This window comes from Periplaneta americana, chromosome 14 (assembly GCF_040183065.1).
Source record: "Periplaneta americana isolate PAMFEO1 chromosome 14, P.americana_PAMFEO1_priV1, whole genome shotgun sequence".
Classification (NCBI taxonomy): domain Eukaryota; kingdom Metazoa; phylum Arthropoda; class Insecta; order Blattodea; family Blattidae; genus Periplaneta; species Periplaneta americana.
In genome coordinates this window covers 14,778,843-14,803,086 of record NC_091130.1, presented here as the reverse complement: position 1 = coordinate 14,803,086, position 24,244 = coordinate 14,778,843, and the positions used below count along the sequence as shown (strand labels likewise).

General features: G+C 38.0%; 1 protein-coding gene across 2 annotated transcripts in view; it reads right to left on the bottom strand.

Annotated features, from left to right (window-relative positions):
* ftz-f1 (ftz transcription factor 1) overlaps nucleotides 1–24,244 on the bottom strand; it is an 897,129-nt gene that overhangs the window by 83,143 nt on the left and 789,742 nt on the right. For both annotated transcript variants that reach the window (XM_069845012.1, XM_069845011.1), the window contains one exon: nucleotides 17,916–18,700. In XM_069845012.1, coding sequence (XP_069701113.1) covers nucleotides 17,916–18,700 — 785 coding nt within the window. The remainder of the gene's footprint in view (nucleotides 1–17,915; nucleotides 18,701–24,244) is intronic.

The following is a 24,244-nucleotide window of genomic DNA, read 5'->3' as shown; positions in this document are numbered from 1 at the left end:
TTTAAAGAAGATGGTTTATCAACTGACAATAAAATATTATTTTGTAATTTGTGTCAGTGTGCACAAAAGTTCCTGGTGCAACAACACATTACAACTAGTAAACATCAGGCCAACAAACAACTAAATTCCAAGCAGAGACAATTGTTTTTAACACAACCAACAACATCGAATGTAAGATCTGAGTTTAACATCGACCTGTGCCGTTCTCTCATCTCTGCTGATATTCCTCTCTACAAACTAAAGAATAAGGTCTTCAGGGAATTCCTTGAAAAATATACTCAACATACAATCCCGGATGAGTCAACACTTAGGAAGACGTATGCTCCATCCATCTACGATGAGACAATACAGAAGATAAGAGATGAAATTAAAGATAGTTCAATTTGGGTTTCCATTGATGAGACTCCCGACAAAGAAGGTAGACTTGTTGGTAATGTAGTTATCGGTTTGTTAAGTGAACAATATTCTGAACGAATTCTTTTACATTGTGATGTTCTAGAAAAGTGCAATAACAAAACTATAGTTAAACTGTTCAACGAAGCTATGGGTATCCTGTGGCCAAAGGGTATTATGTACGATAATGTGTTATTCTTTATTAGCGATGCTGCCCCTTATATGGTCAAAGCTGGACAAGCATTATCTGTTGTATATCCTAAATTGACTCATTTTACTTGTGTGGCGCATGCATTTCATCGTGTGGCAGAAGTGGTCAGAGACAATTTCCCTAAAGTAGATTTGTTGATTTCATCAGTGAAAAAAGTATTTCTCAAAGCTCCCAGTAGAGTTAACGTGTTGAAAGAAATGTACCCTGAAATTCCATTGCCACCAAAGCCAATTTTAACTAGATGGGGTACATGGCTAGAAGCAGTTGAATATTATGCCGAACATATAGACTCTATTAACAATGTTCTCCTTGCATTGGACTCTGAAGATGCAGTCTCAATTGATACTGCGAAAACAGTTACCTGTGACATAAGTGTGAAGAATGACTTAGCTCACATTCAGCATACATTTTCATGCATCATAAAAACGCTCAAAAGTCTCCAAAATAGGCACCTTTCACTATCTGAAAGTTTTGAAATTATAAATAGTACTGTGGAACAACTGAATCGTGGTAGAGGTAAAGTTGCAGATGCAGTAAGAGCTAAGGTGGACACTGTACTTTCAAAAAACCCTGGATATGAAGAACTACAAAAGGTTGTTGCTGTGATGAGTGGTGAATCAACAGTGAAGATTAACTTGGACTTATCCCCAGCAGACATTGTGAAATTGAATTATGTACCAGTTACTTCTTGTGACGTCGAACGCTCTTTTAGTCAGTATAAATCTATCCTCAGAGACAATAGAAGAAGATTCACTTTTCAGCACTTGAAAGAAATGTTTGTAACCTATTGTTATGGTAACAGACAATAAAAATTGTGTTTTGTTGAAACTACATTGGAAGATAAGGTACGTCCATTATATTTTTTGTTTAGTTTGATTAAAATGTACCAATATTTAACGTACATAGTCATTTTTTTATAATTTTAAGTCCATATTTAATTCCATATTTTGGTAAAAATCCATATTTAATTCCATATTTTGGTAAAAATAACTACATATATATTTACATATTTCATATATTTTTAGTCCATATAAATCCGTTCCCTCCTGATAAGTAAACCCGGCAGACACAGTAAGTGAGGAGCTAGTCTTTGCGTATTACTCTTCTGTAAAACAATATTATATTTAATTAAAGCTATGCAAAAAAAAATAATCAATTTTTTTATTTTAGTAGATTATTTTACGACGCTTTATCAACAGCTTAGGTTATTTAGCGTCTGAATAAGATCAAGGTGATAATGCCGGTGAAATGAGTCCGGGGTCCAACACCGAAAGTTACCCAGGATTTGCTCATATTGGGTTGAGGGAAAACCCCGGAAAAAAACCTCAACCAGGTAACTTGCCCCGGCCGGGAATCGAACCCGGGCCACCTGGTTTCGCGTCTAGACGCGCTAACCGTTACTCCACAGGTGTGGACTTAATCAAATTAAGAGGCATGGAGTAGTCATGTTTTTTTAGTAGGTTATTTTACGACGCTTTATCAACATCTTGGGTTATTTAGCGTCTGAACATGATAATGCTGGTGAAATGAGTCCGAGCTCCAGCACCGAAAGTTACCCAGCATTTGCTCGTATTGGGTTGAGGGAAAACCCCGGAAAAAACCTCAACCAGGTAACTTGCCCCTACCGGGAATCGAACCCGGGCCACCTGGCCAGACGCGCTAACCGTTACTGCATTAATTATTATTATTAATTTTACCAACATTCAGTTTCTGCATTTTGAAGTAATAAATTGTCTTCAAAAATCACTTTTTCGCATAATTGTGTATTGACCTCCATATTATTTTAACTGAGCCTAAAAAAACATAATAAAAAGTCCTGCCCATCTTTAAAGTCTACTCTTTCCAACAGTGTATTCATTGTAAATTAATCCGAAAATAGAGTATTTCTAATTTTGGGCCTCTTTTTTTGCCCACTGTGTATAGGCCTATATATTTTATTCTGAACAGGATAGTTTGTGATGTACGAGGCGTGTTCTTAAAGTAAGTTCCACAAGAGTGTAGAAAGTAAACGGGAAAATATTTACAAACCATTTTTGTAGCATTGTATTCCCCACACTTCAATTACTTCTCACCATAATCTCCACCATTATTGAGGCATTTATCGAGTCGTGGCACAAGTCTTTCTATCCCCTCATTGTAGAATTCACCCGCCTGCGAACCACTCCGCAACATTTGTGGAAAATTCAAGGAAAGCGAAGAAATTGTGAACCTCCTGTCCTCATGAATTTTTTCATCGACAGCACGCACCAAATCGTCATTGATCAAAGATGGCCGACCGGTATGCTGCTCGTCATGCACAGAGACGCGGCCCTCGTTGAACTTCCTAACCCATCTCCTGACCATTCCATCACTAATGGCATCATCACCATACACCTCACAAAGTTGACGATGAATGTCAGCTGGTTTGATGTTTCTCGCATTCAAGAAACGGATAACAGACCGCATCTCACAGTCGGCGGGGTGCTCGATCACTTTAAACATTTCAACTGATCACAACTAACCACACACACGGACTGAAGCTCTGAAACTGCATGCACAGCTTTGCTGAGGACTGAAGAAGAAAACAGGTATGCGCAAAATAACGACTGCAGCGATGGGACAGCTATAATTGAAAATGGAACTTACTTTAAGAACACGCCTCGTACGTACTATATATTGCTTATTTATTGTTATTCCCTTATTGTTCATTACATCTCTCTTACATAAAATCTATGTAGATCTGAAGGTAGATCATAACGCAGACGAAACATTCTATCCCACACTGTTGTTTGCTGTTTAGTCAACTGTCCAAAGACAGATTTGAACCTCATAAGTAACACCAATAAGGCATCACTCATGAGGCAGCTAGGCCAGGAGATAATGGGGTAGGTTGGCCAATTCCTTTCCCCCTCCATTCCATACATCGCCGATTAGCTACACATCCCACTAAACAAACTTCAAATGCATACAAACAATTGTTCTTCCTCTGACATATACCGTCAAGTAAGATGTACTGCCTGATAACAGATCTACATATCAGCCGGAACCTCAATCAGAGGTATATCCCACACGAAAAGCTAGAATATAATTAATGTTCAAGTTTTTTTATGTCATAAGCTATAACTATTTTAAAATTCTAGCACAGAGACTGAAAAAAATACACAGTCAAATATTCCAGAATCTAAGATATCGAACCTGAAATCCCTGGTACAGTGTCCCGTCGCTAGCACTTGTAAGATTCAATTCCTTCTATGTATATTACAATTTGTAAATACGTTTGACATACTTTTAAGTCGATTAACATAATTTGTATCTGTCTGTTGGGCAATCCAAGGAAAAATGAAGTCAAGGTTTGTTTTTGATCAGAAGCGAAGTGATTGAGACAACCACAAGGTGAATCGAAGTTGCCATAATTTACTTCTCATAACAGAGCATAAGCGAAAACTTTTAACCAGTATTTCTTCATGCTGAGACAGAGTTAAACCATCAGCCGGCTGACCACTTTCCAGTAAGAGGAGCTAAGCTCGATCCCAGACAAAATTTTCGAGATCCGTGACACAAGCTAATTTAAGACATAGTTTCTTGTAGTCAGCTGGAAATGTCTAGCCATACGAGACTGGAATTCGATGTCGGGTATATTTACTACAATTTTTTTATAGAACAGTTGTTGGGTAGTTTTTGCCTAAGTACTTCGATCTTCTCTGCCATTCCCATTCCTCTTTTTATAAATTATAACTTATATTAATGAAAACGTTTCAGTAGTCTTTATGATTAGGGGTTAAGAAAATAATTTAAATTAAATGTATACATAAGCGTTTCTTATTAAAATGAAGTCAAGGTTTGTTTTTGATCACAAGCGAAGTGATTGAGACAACCACAAGGTGAATCGAAGTTGTCATAATTTACTTCTCATAACAGAGCATAAGCGAAAACTTTTAACCAGTATTTCTTCATGCTGAGACAGAGTTAAACCATCAGCCGGCTGACCACTTTCCAGTAAGAGGAGCTAAGCTCGATCCCAGACAAAATTTTCGAGATCCGTGACACAAGCTAATTTAAGACAGAGTTTCTTGTAGTCAGCTGGAAATTTCTAGCCATACAGGACTGGAATTCGATGTCGGGTATTATTTACTACAGTTTTTGATAGAACAGTTGTTGGGTAGTTTTTGCCTAAGTACTTCGATCTTTTCTGCCATCCCCATTCTTCTTTTTATAAATTATCACTTATATTAATGAAAACGTGTTTCAGTAGTCTTTATGATTAGGGGTTAAGAAAATAATTTAAATTAAATGTATACATAAGCGTTTCTTATTAACAAATTTTCCCCTACGTTGACTGTCGAACATTCAGAAATGATTACAACACACTTTGGAGCTCGTTCCTCCATGGAAAGGCAACCAAAGAGATGATTACTTTGTGGTAAGTAGGAATGGTACTTTTTGGTGAAATAAAATGTGTGATTTCGGGGTTGAATCTGCCACTATTTCGGTGAGTATATAGTGAAATAAGTTGTCAGTTAAATGTATTATGTTATGTTTAATATAAAACTTTATTTTTTTCTTTCTGCTTACATCACCAAAATGTAAACTAAGCATGGTTTCTACATTGTCAGCACAAATATGTGCAGTCGGGGAGTATTTTCGTGTACGCAGAAAATCCCTTCTCACTGTCCACATTAGATAAAGGGAACCACACTTCCTGCAAACAGGCACACAAAATTTCCTATGTTACATTCAACATTCTTCAATTTTTGCTACAGTCGACTAGAGAAATCGATCTTCTTTCGATAACCATAGAGATAGTAAAAGTGAGTGTACAGAATATCCATAGATAAAATACCAAAATTAACAGCAACAAAAGTCACAAACGTGTTTTTTTTTTTTTTCAAAAATACCGAATAAAATTTTGGTTCATTTTAATAGTTTTTGCGAAATTTGTTTAGTCAACTGTCCGAAGACAGATTTGAACCTCATAAGTAACACCAATAAGGCATCACTCACGAGGCAAAGTAGGCCAGAAGATAATGGGGTAGGGTGGCTAGTTCCTTTCCCCTTTCAATGCATACATAATCGATTAGCTAGTCCACATCTGTGGAGTAACGGCTAGAGCGTCTGGCCGCGAAACCAGGTGGCCCGGGTTCGATTCTCGGTTGGGGCAAGTTATCTGGTTGAGGTTTTCTCCGGGGTTTTCCCTCAACCCAATATGAGCAAATGCTGGGTAACTTTAGGTGCTGGACCCCGGACTCATTTCACCGGCATTATCACTTTCATCTCATTCAGACGCTAAATAACCCAAGATGTTGATAAAGCGTCGTAAAATAACCTATTAAAATCGATTAGCTACATATTTCACTAATCAGACTTCAGATGCATACAAACAATTGTTCTTCCTCTGACACATATCGTCAAGTGAGATGTACTGCGTGATAATAGATATACATTTCAGCCAGAACCTCAATCAGATAGGGTTTTTTTTTTCGTGATTATTGAAATATTTCGTACGATGATCCAAATTCCAAGCTGTCGCGAGTTTGTTTTGCTTAAATATGGTATTTTAGGGATTTACAAGGGTAAATGTAATAAATAAAGTATAAGTTACTATGAAAATTTTCGCACTTAACGCTATTACCTTACACAATAATACAATTCCTAGTGAGTAATAAACCCACGAAGGTATAGCTAAATTTGGACGCAGAAAAAGAAAGACTGACGCACAAAAACAGAAAAAGACGTTGACGGATGTTGAAGATCAGGAACACTTCGAGCTATAATGCAAATTATGATTATGATATTAAAGACAATCTTCCTCATAGACAATTCATCCGCCACAAAAATAAAACAATCCCTTTCATATTATCGTAGAAAGAATGAAGCTAAGACTGGGGAAAAAAAAAAATATTATGAAAAATAGTGCTAATCTTTCAAGAAAAACCCCCACCTATCAGTAGCTTTATTCACCAAAAATTTAAATGGATATTCCAGGGGTCGAACCCCGCTACCTTAAGTGGTAGAGTCTGCTAACTAAGCTACGACTGAAGTATAATAAAATTAAAGAATTGGTATACCCTAGTCCCCCTCAGTAAACTTTAAAGGATTCTAGCTGAAAACGCAAAAGGAGACTGTGGGACTACAAGACAACATTGTACACATGGAAACCGGGCTAAAATCAAGTGCAGGCATTAAGCTTGCTCAGCCACCCTTTTCAAGGCCGCGACGCCAGCATGGATGTCTCCTCGAGGTTGTCATGGCGACGATGCGGGCACAAACAACTGCGCGTCGGTGGAACAGCTGCGACATAACGAACTGCGTGCTTGTTCATTGAAATCACTACGCAACGTGTCTTTCTTTTGTTTCCTGAATTATAACTCGATTTATTTTGCAAAATCATGCAATAATTTCCACAATATAATTTATATTTCTCTCATTAATTATGTAACATTAGTTCTCTTTTCCGAATTCAATTTCTAACTAATTTTTGATAATAATAATAATAATAATAATAATAATAATAATAATAATAAATTCAGCATTAACAAAACTTAGGATCCCATAGTGATTCTCAGAATATCAATCTGTAAAACCCCACAAGCCACAAGGACCACGTAGGAGAGAAAGTGGCAACGGTCAGTGCAATATAATATAATACAATATAATATAATATAATATAATATAATATAATATAATATAATATAATATAATATAATATGAGGTGGAAAAATTCAAATATCTTGGAGCAACAGCAACAAATATACGCTAAATGACACTAGGGAGGAAATTAAACGCAGAATAAATATGGGAAATGCTTGTTGCTATTCGGTTGAGAAGCTTTTGTCATCTAGTCTGCTCTCAAAAAATCTTAAAGTCAGAATTTATAAAACAGTTATATTACCGGTTGTTCTTTATGGTTGTGAAACTTGGACTCTCACTTTGAGAGAGGAACAAAATTAAGGGTGTTGAGAATAAAGTTCTTAGGAAACTATTTGGGGCTAAGAGGGATGAAGTTACAGGAGAATGGAGAAAGTTACACAACGCAGAACTGCACGCATTGTATTCTTCACCTAACATAATTAGGAACATTAAATCCAGACGTTTGAGATGGGCAGGGCATGTAGCACGTATGGGCGAATCTAGAAATGCATATAGAGTGTTAGTTGGGAAGCAGGAGGGGAAAAAGATCTTTGGGGAGGCCGAGACGTAGATGGAAGGATAATATTAAAATGGATTTCAGGGAGGTGGGATATGATGGTAGAGACTGAATTAATCTTGCACAGGATAGAGACCGATGGCGGGCTTATATGTGAGGACGGCAATGAACCTTCGAGTTCCTTAAAAGTCATTTGTAAATAAGTAAGTAAATATGATATATATAATATAACATATCGTATAATATTTTATATAATATGCCTATATTTTTTCTTGAATTTAGACGTAACATTATCCCGTATTGACTTCTAAATTCAACGAATTTATAGTTACACATTACCGATTACCTCTGATTGAGGTTGTGGCTGGTATGTAGGCTTACATCTATTATCAGGCAGTCCATCTATCTCACTTGACGATATGTGTCGGCGGAAAAACGATTGTTTGTATATATACTACATCTGAACTCTAATTAGTGTATGTGTAGCTAGTCAGCGATGTATGCAATAGGGGGGAAAGGAACTGGCCACCCTATCCCATTATCTCCTGGTTTAGTGGCCCCATAAGTGGTGCTTTGTCGGTATTATCACTTGTGAGGTTCAGACCTTTCTTCGGACAGTTGACTAAACAAAAATAGTACCGATATTCTTTATCTGGCAGATTCAAAATACCGTATGACAAAATCAACGGTCTTTGAAGGTCTCATTTATTGAAGATGCATTGAATTTCAGATTGCTATGGAAACAATTTCAATATTAGGTGATAGAAATGTATCTCAGTGAGAATGAAACTAAACCTATAACTCCAAGTTAGAGGAAACACCTTAAAGACGAATTGTTCGGAACCGCCTACGGGTTGGGGACAACTCGTCACAGAGACAATTCTTCACACAATTAAAATTCGTAACAGTGTACAACTGGTCACATGTTAATATTGGTCACAGGGATAATTCAGTAATATTGGGGCCCAAGAAAGTATGCATACATTTGTATGTTGTATTGAAATGTTGCAGTCATTGTGTGCATATACCTTCAAAGCTCAAAAAATTCTTTTTCAAAAATGTATAACAATAATAAATATCTATGGTTACCAGCACATCAAGCCAGCAGCCTGAAATTACTATGGAACTATGGCGGATCAAATCCGTTTTATAAAATCTGAAAGAGGCCATTGCAAACTAATATATCTATACTAATAATAAATCTGTAGCCAAAATTTTTCTGGTAATTTTCGATTTTCCAAAAATAATTCGTCCTAACATATATAATTAACCACCCTGAAACCGAAAATAGCTTTTTTGAAATTTTTGTTTGTATGTCTGTCTGTTTGTTACCTTTTCACGCGATAATGGCTGAACGGATTTCGATGAAAATTGGAATATAAATTAAGTTCGTTGTAACTTAGATTTTAGGCTATATGGCATTCAAAATACATTATTTGAAAAGGGGGGGGGGGTTATAAGGGGGCCTGAATTAAACAAATCGAAATATCTCGCTTATTATTGATTTTTGTGAAAAATATTACATAACAAAAGTTTCTTTAAAAATCATTTGCGATAAGTTTCATTCTTTGAAAAATTTTGATAGGACTGATATTTAATGAGATAAATGAGTTTTAAAATTAAAATAACTGCCATCTAAGGCCGTGTAACGAAATAAAAAACAAATGACTTGGTCTATAAGGGGCCTTGGACAACAACAATCGAAAGCTATGAAAGATAGCCTACAGAGAATGTTTCTGTGTTTGTATGAAGTAATATCGGAAGCTAAATTAACCGATTTGTATAATTAATTATTATTTCACCATTGGAAAGTGTTGTTTCTCTAGATGGATATAATACTATAATGTTATTACAGTAACTTCTGATATAATAATGTAATGTAATATAATATAATATAATATAATATAATATAATATAATATAATATAATATGATATAATATAATATAATTTAAGTTATTTGAAGGGTTCAGAACCTTAGTGGGCCAAGCGCCATTTACTGAATACGTAGAAAACAAGGGTTAAAATTAAGTTATTACCATAATTCAATGGAAACATATAGCAAGTAAAATAAAGTATGCACATTAAATCTAAATGATGTCAATGTTCATTAAACTATGGTTGCATCTAATAACAATTAAGAAACATGTTAAAGGAATTGTCATTGCACCAAATGAGTGTCTCTGAACCAAAATTTTCGCATTTTAATTATTTAAATACAATTTAAATTAAGTAACATATTAAACGATTTATCCTTCTATCAAACACGAATGTTCCCTGGATCAAACGTCCTATTTTAATTATGTAATTACTTTATATTTATTTCTAACGGGTGCAGGAGGAGCGCAAGGGTACAGCTAGTCAATAATATAATAGTACAGTATTTAGTGTAATTTAATTTCAATGTTTTAAAACCGTTCAAAAGACAACTGGATAAGTGCGATGGAAAATATACACGGAAACTTACTTTTTAAAATCAATCAATGTTTAGTGTCCCGTATTTTTTTCTGACATTTCTGAGAATCCTATATATTTTATGGCCAGCGCTATGATGGACAGCTTTGTTACAAGACAGGGAATACCGCTGTTTCAAGGAATCTATAGTTCACATCATTTGGTTACTATGGAAACCTGTCATATTCCGGAAAGTCTGGGCTCAGCATTACATTATAACTAAGCCACACAGCATCAAAAGTAGAGATGAGAAAAATGCTAGTTTGCAAATTCTTCAGTAGATGGCAGGAGCAGCGCTACTGAATGACTAGTTATTTGCACCTCGAGTGACGAAAACTACGACGCAATTCATCTCTGCCGTAATGGCGGCATGATTATATATTCAATGCGCTAAACCCAACAGCACCCTAAGAGAGGGAGTAAACAAATAACAAAGCCTTGTGACTAACATCAACCCTTTCAGCCATGTTATGACAATCTGTTGAAAGGCTGGCTGCGAACTGGGAGGCTGTGAGTTTGATACCATGCTGAGGCAAAGCTTCTTCCACAACGGCTTCCAACGTAACTCCGTTAGTATTTCGTAGTTTGTCGTGACAAATTTATCAATAAAGATTCCTGCAACGGAAATGACTTTTTTATATTTTTTTACTAATTTGTCGCTAATAAAATAATAATTTTAGCTTTATGAAACTGTTGTACCAGAACAATGGAAGGAGTCCTTAATCGTACCTATCTTTAAGAAGGGGGACAAGACTATCTGTAGTAACTTTCGAGGAATATCACTTGTGTTGACATCATACAAAATTTTATCCAATATACTTTTGAGAAGATTAACTCCATATGTAGGTGAAATTACTGAGGATCATCAGTATGGTTTTAGGCGTAATAGGTCAACTATTGATAAGATATTTTGTATTCGACAGATAGCGGAGAAAAAATGGGAGTATAAGGGGACAGAACATCAGTTATTCATAGATTTCAAAAAGGCATATGACTCGGTTAAGAGAGAAATTTTGTGTGATATTCTTATTGAATTTGATAATCCCAAGAAACTAGTTCGATTAATTAAAATGTGTGTCAGTGAAACATACAGCAAAGTCCGTATAGGTCAGTTTCTATCTGATGCTTTTCCAATTCACTGCGGGCTAAAGCAGGGAGATGCACTTTTTAACTTCGCTCTAGAATATGCCATTAGGAAAGTCCAAGAAAACAGAGAGGATTTGGAATTGAACGGGTTACATCAGCTGCTTTCATGCGGATGACGTGAATATGTTAGGAGAAAATCCACAAACCATTAGAGAAAATATTGGAATTTTACTTGAAGCAAGTAAAGAGATAAGTTTGGAAGTAAATCCCGAAAAGACAAAGTATATGATTATGTCTCGTGACCAGAATATTGCACGAAATGGAAATATAAGAATTGGAAATTTATCCTTTGAAGAGGTGGAAATATTCAAATACCTGGGAGCAACAGTAACAAATATAAATGATACTCGGGAGGTAATTAAACACAGAATAAATATGGGAAATGCCTGTTATTATTCGGTTGAGAAGCTTTTATCATCCAGTCTGCTGTCAAAAAATCTGAAATTAGAATTTATAAAACAATTATATTACCGGTTGTTCTTTATGGTTGTGAAACTTGGAGTCTCACTTTGAGAGAGGAACAGAGATTAAGGATGTTCGAGAATAAAGTGCTTAGGAAAATATTTGGGGCTAAGAAGGATGAAGTTACGTAAGAATGGAGAAAGTTACACAACACACAACTACACGAATTGTATTCTTCACCTGACATAATTAGGAACATGAAATCCAGACGTTTGAGATGGGCAGGGCATGTAGCACGTATGGGCGAATCCAGAAATGCATATAGAGTGTTAGTTGGGAGGCCGGAGGGAAAAAGACCTTTGGGGAGGCCGAGACGTAGATGGGAAGATAATATTAAAATGGATTTGAGGGAGGTGGGATATGATGATAGAGACTGGATTAATCTTGCTCAGGATGGGACCAAGGCGGGCTTATGTGAGGGCGGCAATGAACCTCCGGGTTCCTTAAAAGCAAGTAAGTTCATGCAATAGACCCCAGCCCTACACCAAATTCCAGAAAATAATTAATGGACAGCAAACTACATTTTTAGTATTCTTCCGACAAATTATCGAAATTCTACTCTTTTATCATAAAACTTCCCGTATGCACTAAAATCTGAGAATATCGATGGTTTCAAAACCCGATATGCGAGTACGAAGTATGCACCACGCCACATATCCAGTTTCTCGATGCGCCGACAGGAGGCGTGAGTGGTTAGCATTACTCTCGGTAATGACCGTCTGGGTACGACACAGGCTTTCTCGCCGGCAGTGAAAGTTCTTTCACTTTCATTACGAACTTGACTCACTAACACTGACCCACATGAAGCTCCCCTAAACGTCGTGCGTATGGCCGGACTAGCAGGGGCTTCGCGGGAACAAGTCTTCCTTTACTATTATATCGGGTATTTATAGCTTCATGGCCAGAGGAAGAGATGGAGCTGACCCATTTAAAACGGGAGATAATTAACCCTTTGTCGCAAAGTGCTCCCAGTGGGTAGTGCTATAGATATAATCACTCACTACTACGTATGTATACTACTTAGTTACTTACTTACTGGCTTTTAAGGAACCCGGAGGTTCATTGCTGCCCTCACATAAGCCCAACATCGGTCCCTATCCTGAGCAAGATTAATCCAGTCTCTATCAGTGGTTTGGTCATCTGATGACAATGGGTGAAGATAGATGGCCTAAACAAATTTACCAGTGCAAACCTCCAGGAATAAGAGGAAGAGGTAGACCAAAAAGAACTTGGGACAACGAAGTAATGGAGGTCATGCACAAGAGGGGGTTGAGGACTGAAGACGGGAATTTTACTGGAAGGAAGTAAAGAGATAGGTTTGGAAGTAAATCCCGAAAAGACAAAGTATATGATTATGTCTCGTGACCAGAATATTGTACGAAATGGAAATATAAAAATTGGAAATTTATCTTTTGAAGAGGTGGAGAAGTTCAAATATCTAGGAGCAACAGTAACAAATATAAATGATACTCGGGAGGAAATTAAACACGGAATAAATAAGGGAAATGCCTGTTATTATTCGGTTGAGAAGCTTTTATCATCTAGGCTGCTGTCAAAAAATCTGAAAGTTAGAATTTATAAAACAGTAACATTACCGGTTGTTCTTTATGGTTGTGAAACTTGGACTCTCACTTTGAGAGTTTGAAAATAAGGTTCTCAGGAAAATATTTGGGGCTAAGAGGGATGAAGTTACAGGAGAATGGAGAAAGTTGCACAACACAGAACTGCACGCATTGTATTCTTCACCTGACATAATTAGGAACATTAAATCCAGACGTTTGAGATGGGCAGGGCATGTAGCACGTATGGGCGAATCCAGAAATGCATATAGAGTGTTAGTTTGGAGGCCGGAGGGGAAAAGACCTTTGGGGAGGCCGAGACGTAGATGGGAAAATAATATTAAAATGGATTTGAGGGAGGTGGGATATGATGGTAGAGACTGGATTGATCTTGCTCAGGATAGGGACCGATGGCGGGCTTATGTGAGGGCGGCAATGAACCTCCGGGTTCCTTAAAAGCCAGTAAGTAAGTAAGTAAGTAATTAATAATAATAATAATAATAATAATAATAATAATAATAATAATAATCATCATCATCATCATACGAAGTGATAGTTTTTCATGACGACGGTGCACTTGTTGCGTGCGAGCACAGCGGCAACGCCGGCGTTACGTAAGCTCTGGGAACGCCTGCTGGAGGAGAGGCAGGAAAACACAGTCCACGTTGCCAGTTCCACGAGTCGTATCCCGCCGTCCGTCGCCGCCGTCAGCATCGCGATCTGCGCAGTGGCGGGCCCCGACCACGTGCACAGAGTCCATTCGACCTCCGCTTTGGTTTACGACGCTCTATCAACTGCAATAGTTATCTAGTGTCTGAGTGAAATGAAGGTGATAATCCCAGCTAAATGAGTCCAGGGTCCAGCACCGAAAGTTATGCAGAATTTTCTCTTAATCGGGTGACGAAAAACACCGGAAAATTCCTTCAACTAGATAACTTGTCCCAACCTGGATTTGAAGCCGGACCCTCAGATATGCTAACCGTTACTCCACAGCGGTGATTGTAAACAGTGTGAAAATTCGAGTAAATTCTTTCTGTGCATTCCACATCAGGGGTGATACGTCCTAGCAAAATGTTCCTTTCATCTCCACTAGAATATCTCTATTGGATTGTATTTATTAACATTCTATGGTATTCATACATTGCTTCACAGCTAGAATATGGAACAAGTCAAAAAACTTAATACTACTATAAAGTCTTAATTTATAATCACAGTCTAGTTGAAATATATACAGAAGAGATTTACAATATAGTCTACTAGTACAACACAAAGTTTTAGTATCAATTTCATGAAGCGTTGTTGAATGTCATGAATTCACCTCCAGAATAGAAGGCGTGAGAAATTAGGTACTTCTTTAATTTGGCCCTAAATAATCTAATGTTTTGAGTTTCATTTTTTATATCGATAGGGAGGCTATTAAACATTTTTACTGCCACATAACGCACTTCTTTTTGATAGCATGATAGACTTGCCGATGGAGTATGAAAGTCATTTTTGACGCATATTTATGCGTATGATCGTATTTGCCTCTCCGAAACCTCTGTCGTACAAATACATAGTCTACATAGTGTTCTGCCAAATGGCAGGTCCTTCACTGCAAACCCAGCATTCTCAACCTTTCCTATTTTCTGCCTTCCTCTTTGTTTCTGCATGTGATCCATTTAATAATAGTTTGGGATTACGCACACTGTACATATAGTTTTAATATCGTTGATATTTTCTTGTGCCCCGAACTTTTCCCCCGTTCACCATTCCTTCCAGTGCATCCTTCAGTAGGCAGTTTTTTCTCAGCCAGTGACCCAACATATTTCTTTTAAACAGGCCTGAATTATGTCCGCCGGTTTGTCGATTCAATTGACAAAGTTAACGTTGCTGTTAAGGTTACGTAACTCGTTCTGTTGGAAATAACTTTAAAAATGATAACTAAACCGATAAACATTCGGACGTAATGGTAAAAGTTACAATTAAACCGATAACGTAAACAAGAAAGCTTATCGTTTATGACGCTTTTGTCTATGGAAGTGTTTCGAACTTACACAGTACTTTGTTGCAAAGGACACGTGGCGTATTGGATTCGACATGGAAAATTTACTTCTTAACAAAATGATAATGAAAACGGTGACTGGTTAATTTTCCTGTAAAATCCCTAAAAAGACGCTGGAATTACAGGCTAGGCATGGGAACAGCGTGTACGTGAAATCTTCCCCACACAAACTGGAAGGTAGAACTGCAATGGTCGCTATAGAAACAGCGCGTTTGCATTCCTTCTCCCTAACCATAAAAGTCGAAAGGAGTACTTTTCGCAATGGTTGCCATGGAAAAATCTTGTTTTCTCTACATTACAAGATGAGACATAAGACATTACAATGTCCGCCATGGAAACAGGGAGTTTTTGTCTCTTCCCCATGTAGGATGAAAGAAGAGTTTGCAACGGTGGCTTTGGAAACTGTCCGTTTGTGATCTAATGCCGGACGAGAGAAAGGCTTCGCAACGGTTGCCATGGAAACAGCGCGTTTGTAATCTTTTCTATCAAGATGAGAGGAATACACTGCAACGGTTGCCATGAAAACAGCGCATTTGCAATGTTTTCTATCAAGATGAGAGGAATACAATGCAACGGTTGCCATGAAAACAGTGCATTTGCAATGTTTTCTATCAAGATGAGAGGAATACAATGCAACGGTTGCCATGAAAACAGTGCATTTGCAATCTTTTCTATCAAGATGAGAGGAATACAATGCAACGGTTGCCATGGAAACAGCGCATTTGTAATCTTTTCTATCAAGATGAGAGGAATACAATGCAACGGTTGCCATGAAAACAGCGCATTTGCAATCTATTCTATCAAGATGAGAGGAATACAATGCAACGGTTGCCATGGAAACAGCGCATTTGTAATCTTTTCTATCAAGATGAGAGGAATACAATGCAACGGTTGCCATGAAAACAGCGCATTTGCAATCTATTCTATCAAGATGAGAGGAATACAATGCAACGGTTGCCATGGAAACAGCGCATTTGTAATCTTTTCTATCAAGATGAGAGGAATACAATGCAACGGTTGCCATGAAAACAGCGCATTTACAATCTATTCTATCAAGATGAGAGAAATACAATGCAACGGTTGCCATGGAAACAGCGCATTTGTAATCTTTTCTATCAAGATGAGAGGAATACAATGCAACGGTTGCCATGGAAACAGCGCATTTGCAATCTATTCTATCAAGATGAGAGGAATACAATGCAACGGTTGCCATGGAAACAGCGCATTTGCAATCTTTTCTATCAAGATGAGAGGAATACAATGCAACGGTTGCCATGAAAACAGCGCGTTTGTAATCTTTTCTATCAAGATGAGAGGAATACAATGCAACGGTTGCCATGGAAACAGCGCATTTGCAATCTTTTCTATCAAGATGAGAGGATTACAATGCAACGGTTGCCATCGAAACAGCGCATTTGTAATCTTTTCTATCAAGATGAGAAGAATACAATGCACCGGTTGCCATGGAAACAGCGCATTTGTAATCTTTTCTATCAAGATGAGAGGAATACACTGCAACGGTTGCCATGGAAACAGCGCGTTTGTAATCTTTTCTATCAAGATGAGAGGAATACACTGCAACGGTTGCCATGGAAACAGCGCGTTTGTAATCTTTTCTATCAAGATGAGAGGAATACACTGCAACGGTTGCCATGGAAACAGCGCGTTTGTAATCTTTTCTATTAAGATGAGAGGAATACACTGCAACGGTTGTCATGGAAAGAGCGCGTTTGTAATCTTTTCTATCAAGATGAGAGGAATACACTGCAACGGTTGTCATGGAAAGAGCGCGTTTGTAATCTTTTCTATCAAGATGAGAGGAATACACTGCAACGGTTGTCATGGAAAGAGCGCGTTTGTAATCTTTTCTATCAAGATGAGAGGAATACACTGCAACTGTTGCCATGGAAACAGCGCGTTTGTAATCTTTTCTATCAAGATGAGAGGAATACACTTCAACGGTTGTCATGGAAAGAGCGCGTTTGTAACCTTTTCTATCAAGATGAGAGGAATACACTGCAACGGTTGCCATGGAAACAGCGCGTTTGTAATCTTTTCTATCAAGATGAGAGGAATACACTGCAACGGTTGTCATGGAAAGAGCGCGTTTGTAATCTTTTCTATCAAGATGAGAGGAATACAATGCAGTGGTTGCCATGGAAACAGAGCGTCTGTAATATTTTCTATCAAGATGAGAGGAATACGCTGCAACGGTTGCCATGGAAACAGCGCGTTTGTAATCGTTTCTATCAAGATGAGAGGAATACACTGCAACGGTTGCCATGGAAACAGCGCGTTTGTAATCTTTTCTATCAAGATGAGAGGAATACACTGCAACGGTTGCCATGGAAACAGCGCGTTTGTAATCTTTTCTATCAAGATGAGAGGAATACACTGCAACGGTTGTCATGGAAACGGTGAGTATAATCTTTTCTATCAAGATGAGAAGAATACAATGCAATGGAAAGAGTCTGCACGGCAAAGGTAATGCCACTACAACCAAATTATCTTGAAATGCGTCCTACCTTGAGGTCCTTGAAGAAGACGGAGTTGCGCGCCCAGTCGACCTGCGAGAACAGATTCTGGTCGAGCACTTTGCACATGAGTTCGAAAAGGTCCACCTCGCACTGATTGTACGTCTGGTTCTGCAGCAGCTCGAACAACGACTTCTGCCACTCGCGGTCGTCCACACTCTGCACAAAGTCCCGTAGGATGGGCGAGAACTTCACGGCCGCTTGCGTCGTGGTGCCGGCGCCGGCCGCCGCCGCCGACGCCGCCCCACCGGACCCCGGGCCGTTGTGCAGGACGCCGTCGAAGGGGAAGTTGTTCTTGGGCGACAGCGACCGCGGCGAAGGCGTCGTGGGGTTCGACGTCGCCCACAGCTTGGTCTCGACGCCGCCCACGATGAGGCCGCCGGCGGGCGTCGCAGCGCCGGCCGTTGCGCTGCATCCGCCGCCGGCGCCGCTGCCGACGATGTGGAGGGGCTGCTGGCCGGCGACGCGCGACGCTCCCGCAACGCCTAGCGCCGCGGCGCCGGGGCTGGGGGAAGAGTCGGGCGAAGAGGTGACGGACGATACGTGCGGGATCTGGATCTCCTCCTTGATGTGCAGGTTGGGGAAGGGCGACGCGCCTCCCGGCACCTGCGAGCCGTAGCTGACGGAGACGCCCTCGCCCAGCGGGTGGTGCGAGCCCCGCAAGGTCTGCACGGCGATCTGGCGCTGCCGCATCATCTGCAGCTTGCGGGCGCGGTCCCGCTTGTACATGGGGCCGAACTTGTTGCGGCCGCCTCGCATGCGGTCCGCACGCACCGCTGCAACAAACAACACACACATGAATAAGTACCGGTAACACATTCATATGTCAGAAGAAAACAGGCCTTCGCCGGCCATACAACGGCTAGAAGAACCAGACTAATAATACGTTAAATATTACGATCGTGGGAATGGATGTTTTCTCGTTTGTCTGCATGAGGACCTGTCCTGATTTGATTGATTGATTGATTTCATGGGGGCTGAATCCGGGATAGATCGTTGCACTTAGTAGTAGTAGTAGTAGTAGTAGTAGTAGTAGTAGTAGTAGTAGTAGTAGTAGTAGTAGTAGTAGTATTAGTAGGTTTATTTTGCCTGGCAGAGTTAAGGCCATGAGGCCTTCTCTTCCACTCAACCAGGTTTCAATAATATACATGAAATACAAAATTTGACTACAAAACAACACAAAAGAAAATAGCTTAGAAATTATATAAAATATAGTAGAAAATTACAATAGAAAAGATCAGTTACATAATATAAAATTACAAATAGTCACGATCGATTATGTAATATATAAAATAAAGTAGAAAATTACACATAATCAAAATCAGTTACATAACATAAAGGAGAATATACACACTCACACACACACACACACATACACACACAAACACAATTTATAAGACCTAAAATGCTCGAGATAAATTCGACGATTAATTCACTTGAGATATATTATACAGTTAATATACTAATAGGAGAATACATGTGAGTTACAAGACATAAAATGTTGATTAGCAAATTCGTACTGAATGGCACACAAACACAAATGATTAAGAAATATATCAAGATAATAAAAAAAAAAGAAAAGAGAAAAAAAAAGAAGAGAGAAGAGAAAAAAATAATAACTTGGTCATTAACGAATACTTAGAAACTTCCGCAAGAGTCCTATAGTCCAGATGGCTATCGTGAATCCGACGCTGACAGGCGGGCCATCCTTCCTGAGCATTCAGGTAAGGTCCAATCGGCTACTGACGAGCCTAAACCCAGAGCCCGAAGCCCTTTGACCCTAACCAGCATCAGAAACCATCCCGGTATATTTTTTTACTATTACAGATGGTAGATGAAATTGAGGAAGTGTAGTGTTTTGGTGAAATGAAAGAGGGAACGAGAGTCCCCAAAAGAAACCCTCTGCAAAGTGTCTTTTGTACAAAACAAATTCCATCTAGATCTGATCGGCGATCAAACCTGGTCTGCCTGGACCTGCCCTGTCTTAACTGCAGATCCAGCGCAGCGTCGTGGTGATCGCACTTAATTTGAGCCTCACCACGCGCCCATCTAATAATAGGTCGGACCCCCACTCCAAAAAACGGCTATCGGTAAACCTTGCAAGAATGCGGAAGCCACAATACCTACATGTACAGAAATAGAGAATAAGCTATTCAAACGACGGTGTTTCTACCTACTAATACAGTCAACACGGATTCAATTGCAACGGCTGTCATGGAAACAACGCGTTTGTGATCTCTCCCCATATGCGATGAAATGAAAACTGCAATGTTTACAGTGGAAACAACGCGATTGTGATCTCTCTTCATACACGATGAAATTAAGACTGCAATGGTTACCATGGAAACAACGCGTTTGTGATCTCTTCTCATATCGATGAAATGAAGACTGCAATGTTACCATGGGAACAACGCATTTGTGATGTGTCCTCATACACGATGAAATGAAAGCTGTAATATTTACCATGGAAACAACGCGTTTTTTTATCTCTCCTCATACACCATGAAATGAAAACTGCAATGGTTACCATGGAAACAACGCGTTTGTGTTCTCTCCTCATACACGATGAAATGAAGACTGCAATGGTTACCATGGAAACAACGCGTTTGTGATCTCTCCTCATACATGATGAAATGAAGACTGCAATGGTTACCATGGAAACAACGCGTTTGTGATCTCTCCTCATACATGATGAAATGAAGACTGCAATGGTTACCATGGAAACAACGCATTTGTGATCTCTCCTCATACACGATGAAATGAAAACTGTAATATTTACCATGGAAACAACGCGTTTTTTATCTCTCCTCATGCACCATGAAATAAAGACTGCAATGGTTACCATGGAAACAACGCGTTTGTGATCTCTTCTCATACTGATGAAATGACGACTACAATGTTTACCATGGAAACAACGCGATTGTGATCTCTCTTCATACACGATGAAATTAAAGACTGCAATGGTTACCATGGAAACAGCGCGTTTGTGATCTCTTCCCCTTGTAGGATGAAAGGAAAATCTGGAATGATTGCCATAGAAACTGTGTGTTTGTAGTTTTCCTCCTCTACTCAAGATGAGAGGAAGAAACTGACTGTGTGTTCTTGTTATAGTAATAATGAAGATGGTGGTGATGGTGATGATGTAATAACCATATATCCATGGTAACTAAGAGGAAATGCAATAACGTATGTGTGAGAATGTAACAAATAAATAAATAAAAACTGAAAAGCGGCTGCGAGAACATCGTGCTGACCATACGCCATTCCCTAGTGATTGGTTGATCGTCAACCTCTGCGGAGGTCAGCAGTCGGCAGGTAGGTCATGACTATGAGCTATTACTGTTATTAGGCCTATTATTAATACTACCATCATTATCATACAAGACCTATTTTTAAGAATATAAAGCAACTATCCTCGTCTTTTTGTACAAAGAATATCGAATATGTAAGTAAATTAAATCAAAACTCCTACAGATGAAAATGACAATATGAAAAACGAAAAAAGGAAAGTATAATAAAGAAAGATTTAAATAAGAAAGAACTAAAGAAGCAAACATACGTTAGGCTGTTTGAAATCTCTACCTAACACAATGCAAGTGTTTTTCCTGGAGCACGATGTACAGGTTCATTCAAAGAAAACATTTCTGGACTCAAACCTATCGCAATTTCCCAGACAAGACACGGAAGACCGCGAGGTGAACAGCTTCTGGGAAGACTGACTGCCGTAACCTAGCAACAGGAAGTCAGCACCGTCAGCCTTCTGCGAATTTGCCAAAACAGGCGGCCATGAGAAACCACCCTACGTATTTCCAGATATTTTGTGTTGTTACATGTGCTGGAATTATATACAGATTCTAACATTTTATGTAGATTTCATGACATTTCAGTATGAAATAAGTTCTGTTATGACGATGCGTTTTGTTTTAATAGGCCTACTGAATTGTATTTTTATATTTTACGCTATAACATGTTGGTCATAAGATAATGTTTCATTGCAGATATCAGACAGCTCTTCTAGATGATGGTAATGGAGGTCACGATGAAAATAACGGTAACTCTGCAATATAATGTAATGTAATTTTAAGGGAGGCGGTACACCTTTCGCTAGTATAATTTTATTATTATTTCAACATTTTCTTCCTCTGAATCTGTAGGTCCTCTGGAAACAAAAATTGCCATGCTTAATATATACCATGTGCACATCAATAGATAATTTTAATTTTTTTTAATTCAATATTTTTTTTAATTAACCTATGAAAAACGTTTGAGAATTTTTTTCAGCCTGGCAGCTTTAAATGATAACCCAAAACGTACTTAAGATATCTTAATGAAACTTTGTATGCAAGTAAAGTTTTTTTTTTTTTTTTTTTTTTTTTCACGTGAACAACATGTAGTAAAATCTTTATCAACATTTTTCGAAAATAAATTAGTATGAACTGAAAAAGAAAATTAAAAATATTTTTAAAAGTAACATGTTATAGACATTTTATTAAAAGCAGATTAAAAGAAGAATTATATCAAAATTCAAATATTTGAGTAATTTATCATTAAAACGTTGCCTGACTAAAAGAAAAAAAATTCCAAAAAAATTTAACAATTAAAAAGAAAATTATAGGATTTTCAAAACATTAAAATTATTTATTAATGTACATATAGTTAAGTTATATTAAGCATGCCAATTTTTGCTTCCAGGGGATCTACAGATTCTGAGGAAAAAAAGTTGAAATGTAGTGAAATTATGCTGGCGAAAGGTGTACCTTCCTATTGCAACTACTGTGAAGAGGAATGCAAGAAAAATTAGAGTAGTTAGAGATAACTCCTGAACTTCTATCTCCATATAACATTTCATACGAGCTGAACGGAGTAAATTTCAGTAACTTTGTTGAGAAACTGTCAACACAAGATTAATTTATTGTACAGTAAGTAACGGTTGTGCCATGTGAAATAATGACGGGCAAATTATATGTAAAATGTAATTCGTACGATAAAATTGTTTCAATAAAGGAACTGATCACAAATGTTGTTCAGTTACATTGGGAATCGAACCAGTACTGTCTGAACATGAAGCACGAGCTCTAAACAGATCGGTTGTGAGTTCTCTGTTTCTGGCTTATTATTATTATTATTATTATTATTATTATTATTATTATTATTATTATTATCATTATTATTATTGCAGTCCATACAAAATCACACTTCACAGGCCTCACTTGATCTGATCGTTCTCATTTCTGTGTCTTATAATCACTTGGCCTAATTGTTCTTACCCTTATCCTGCACTGAACGACAAAACTCGTCTACGAGGGTCCAGGTTACGTCCATTTTCCCCTTCAAAATTCTCAAAAGATTCTTAAGTGGAACGGAGAAAATCGAAGTGCGACAAGTGACCAACAGGCTTTGAGCTCACATATTCAGTTCTCCTCAGTCCTAAACTCCTTTGCAAAGACGCGTTTTCGCGTATACAGAAGAACCCCGATTATCCGTCACCCTATTAACCGATTGATTAATTATTCGACTGTCTTTCTCTCGCTTTTTTTTCCCTACAGAAATATACGGAGTATGCTACTGTATGTAGACTTATTAGCAAGTTAGTTTTCTAGAGAGGTTTATTACAAGACTTTACCCTTACACAGTATGTCTACTGTTTGGGCTGACGTACTGTATAACTTCTATATATCTAAAATGTCTTCCACGAGTATCAAAAGAAATCGTGTTGTGCTAACAAAAGGATAAAAAGTGCAAATAACTGAGTGATTTCGGAATAGGAATATGAGATCTCAGAATATGAGATTGGAGTCACAACCGTGTGCAATTTAATAAAAATCAATTATGACGTAGCTATATCGATCGTCCAGTTCAAATGTGCGACAACTAAAAAATTGCCATTTTTTAGTTATTTATACTACTGAAAGCCCCTTTCGGAGTTCTTTCCGATTCAATATTGAGATAAGTCATATTTACAACCAATAAAAAAACTGAATAAATTGCTTTAGAAATAATTATAACTATCAACTTTACTAATTCATTTATTAGTACAATTCGAAATGTACTAATAATGAACTGGAAGATTGTGATGTCGTCCTGAATACTGACTCATTTCTAATTGTTGTGGTTATGAACCAGAACTCTGTTCCTTTCAATGTGATTTGAAACTTTCAACTGAAATCTCAAAACTTGTTTTTTTGAGCTGTCGCACTTTTGAACTAGACTATCGATATATAGTATGTAAATCTACAATACGAGACCTTCACTATTCCTATCTTTCCACAGATAGCCATTACAAGAAATTTCCTTGTCCCCTAAAATTCAGTTGTTAACAA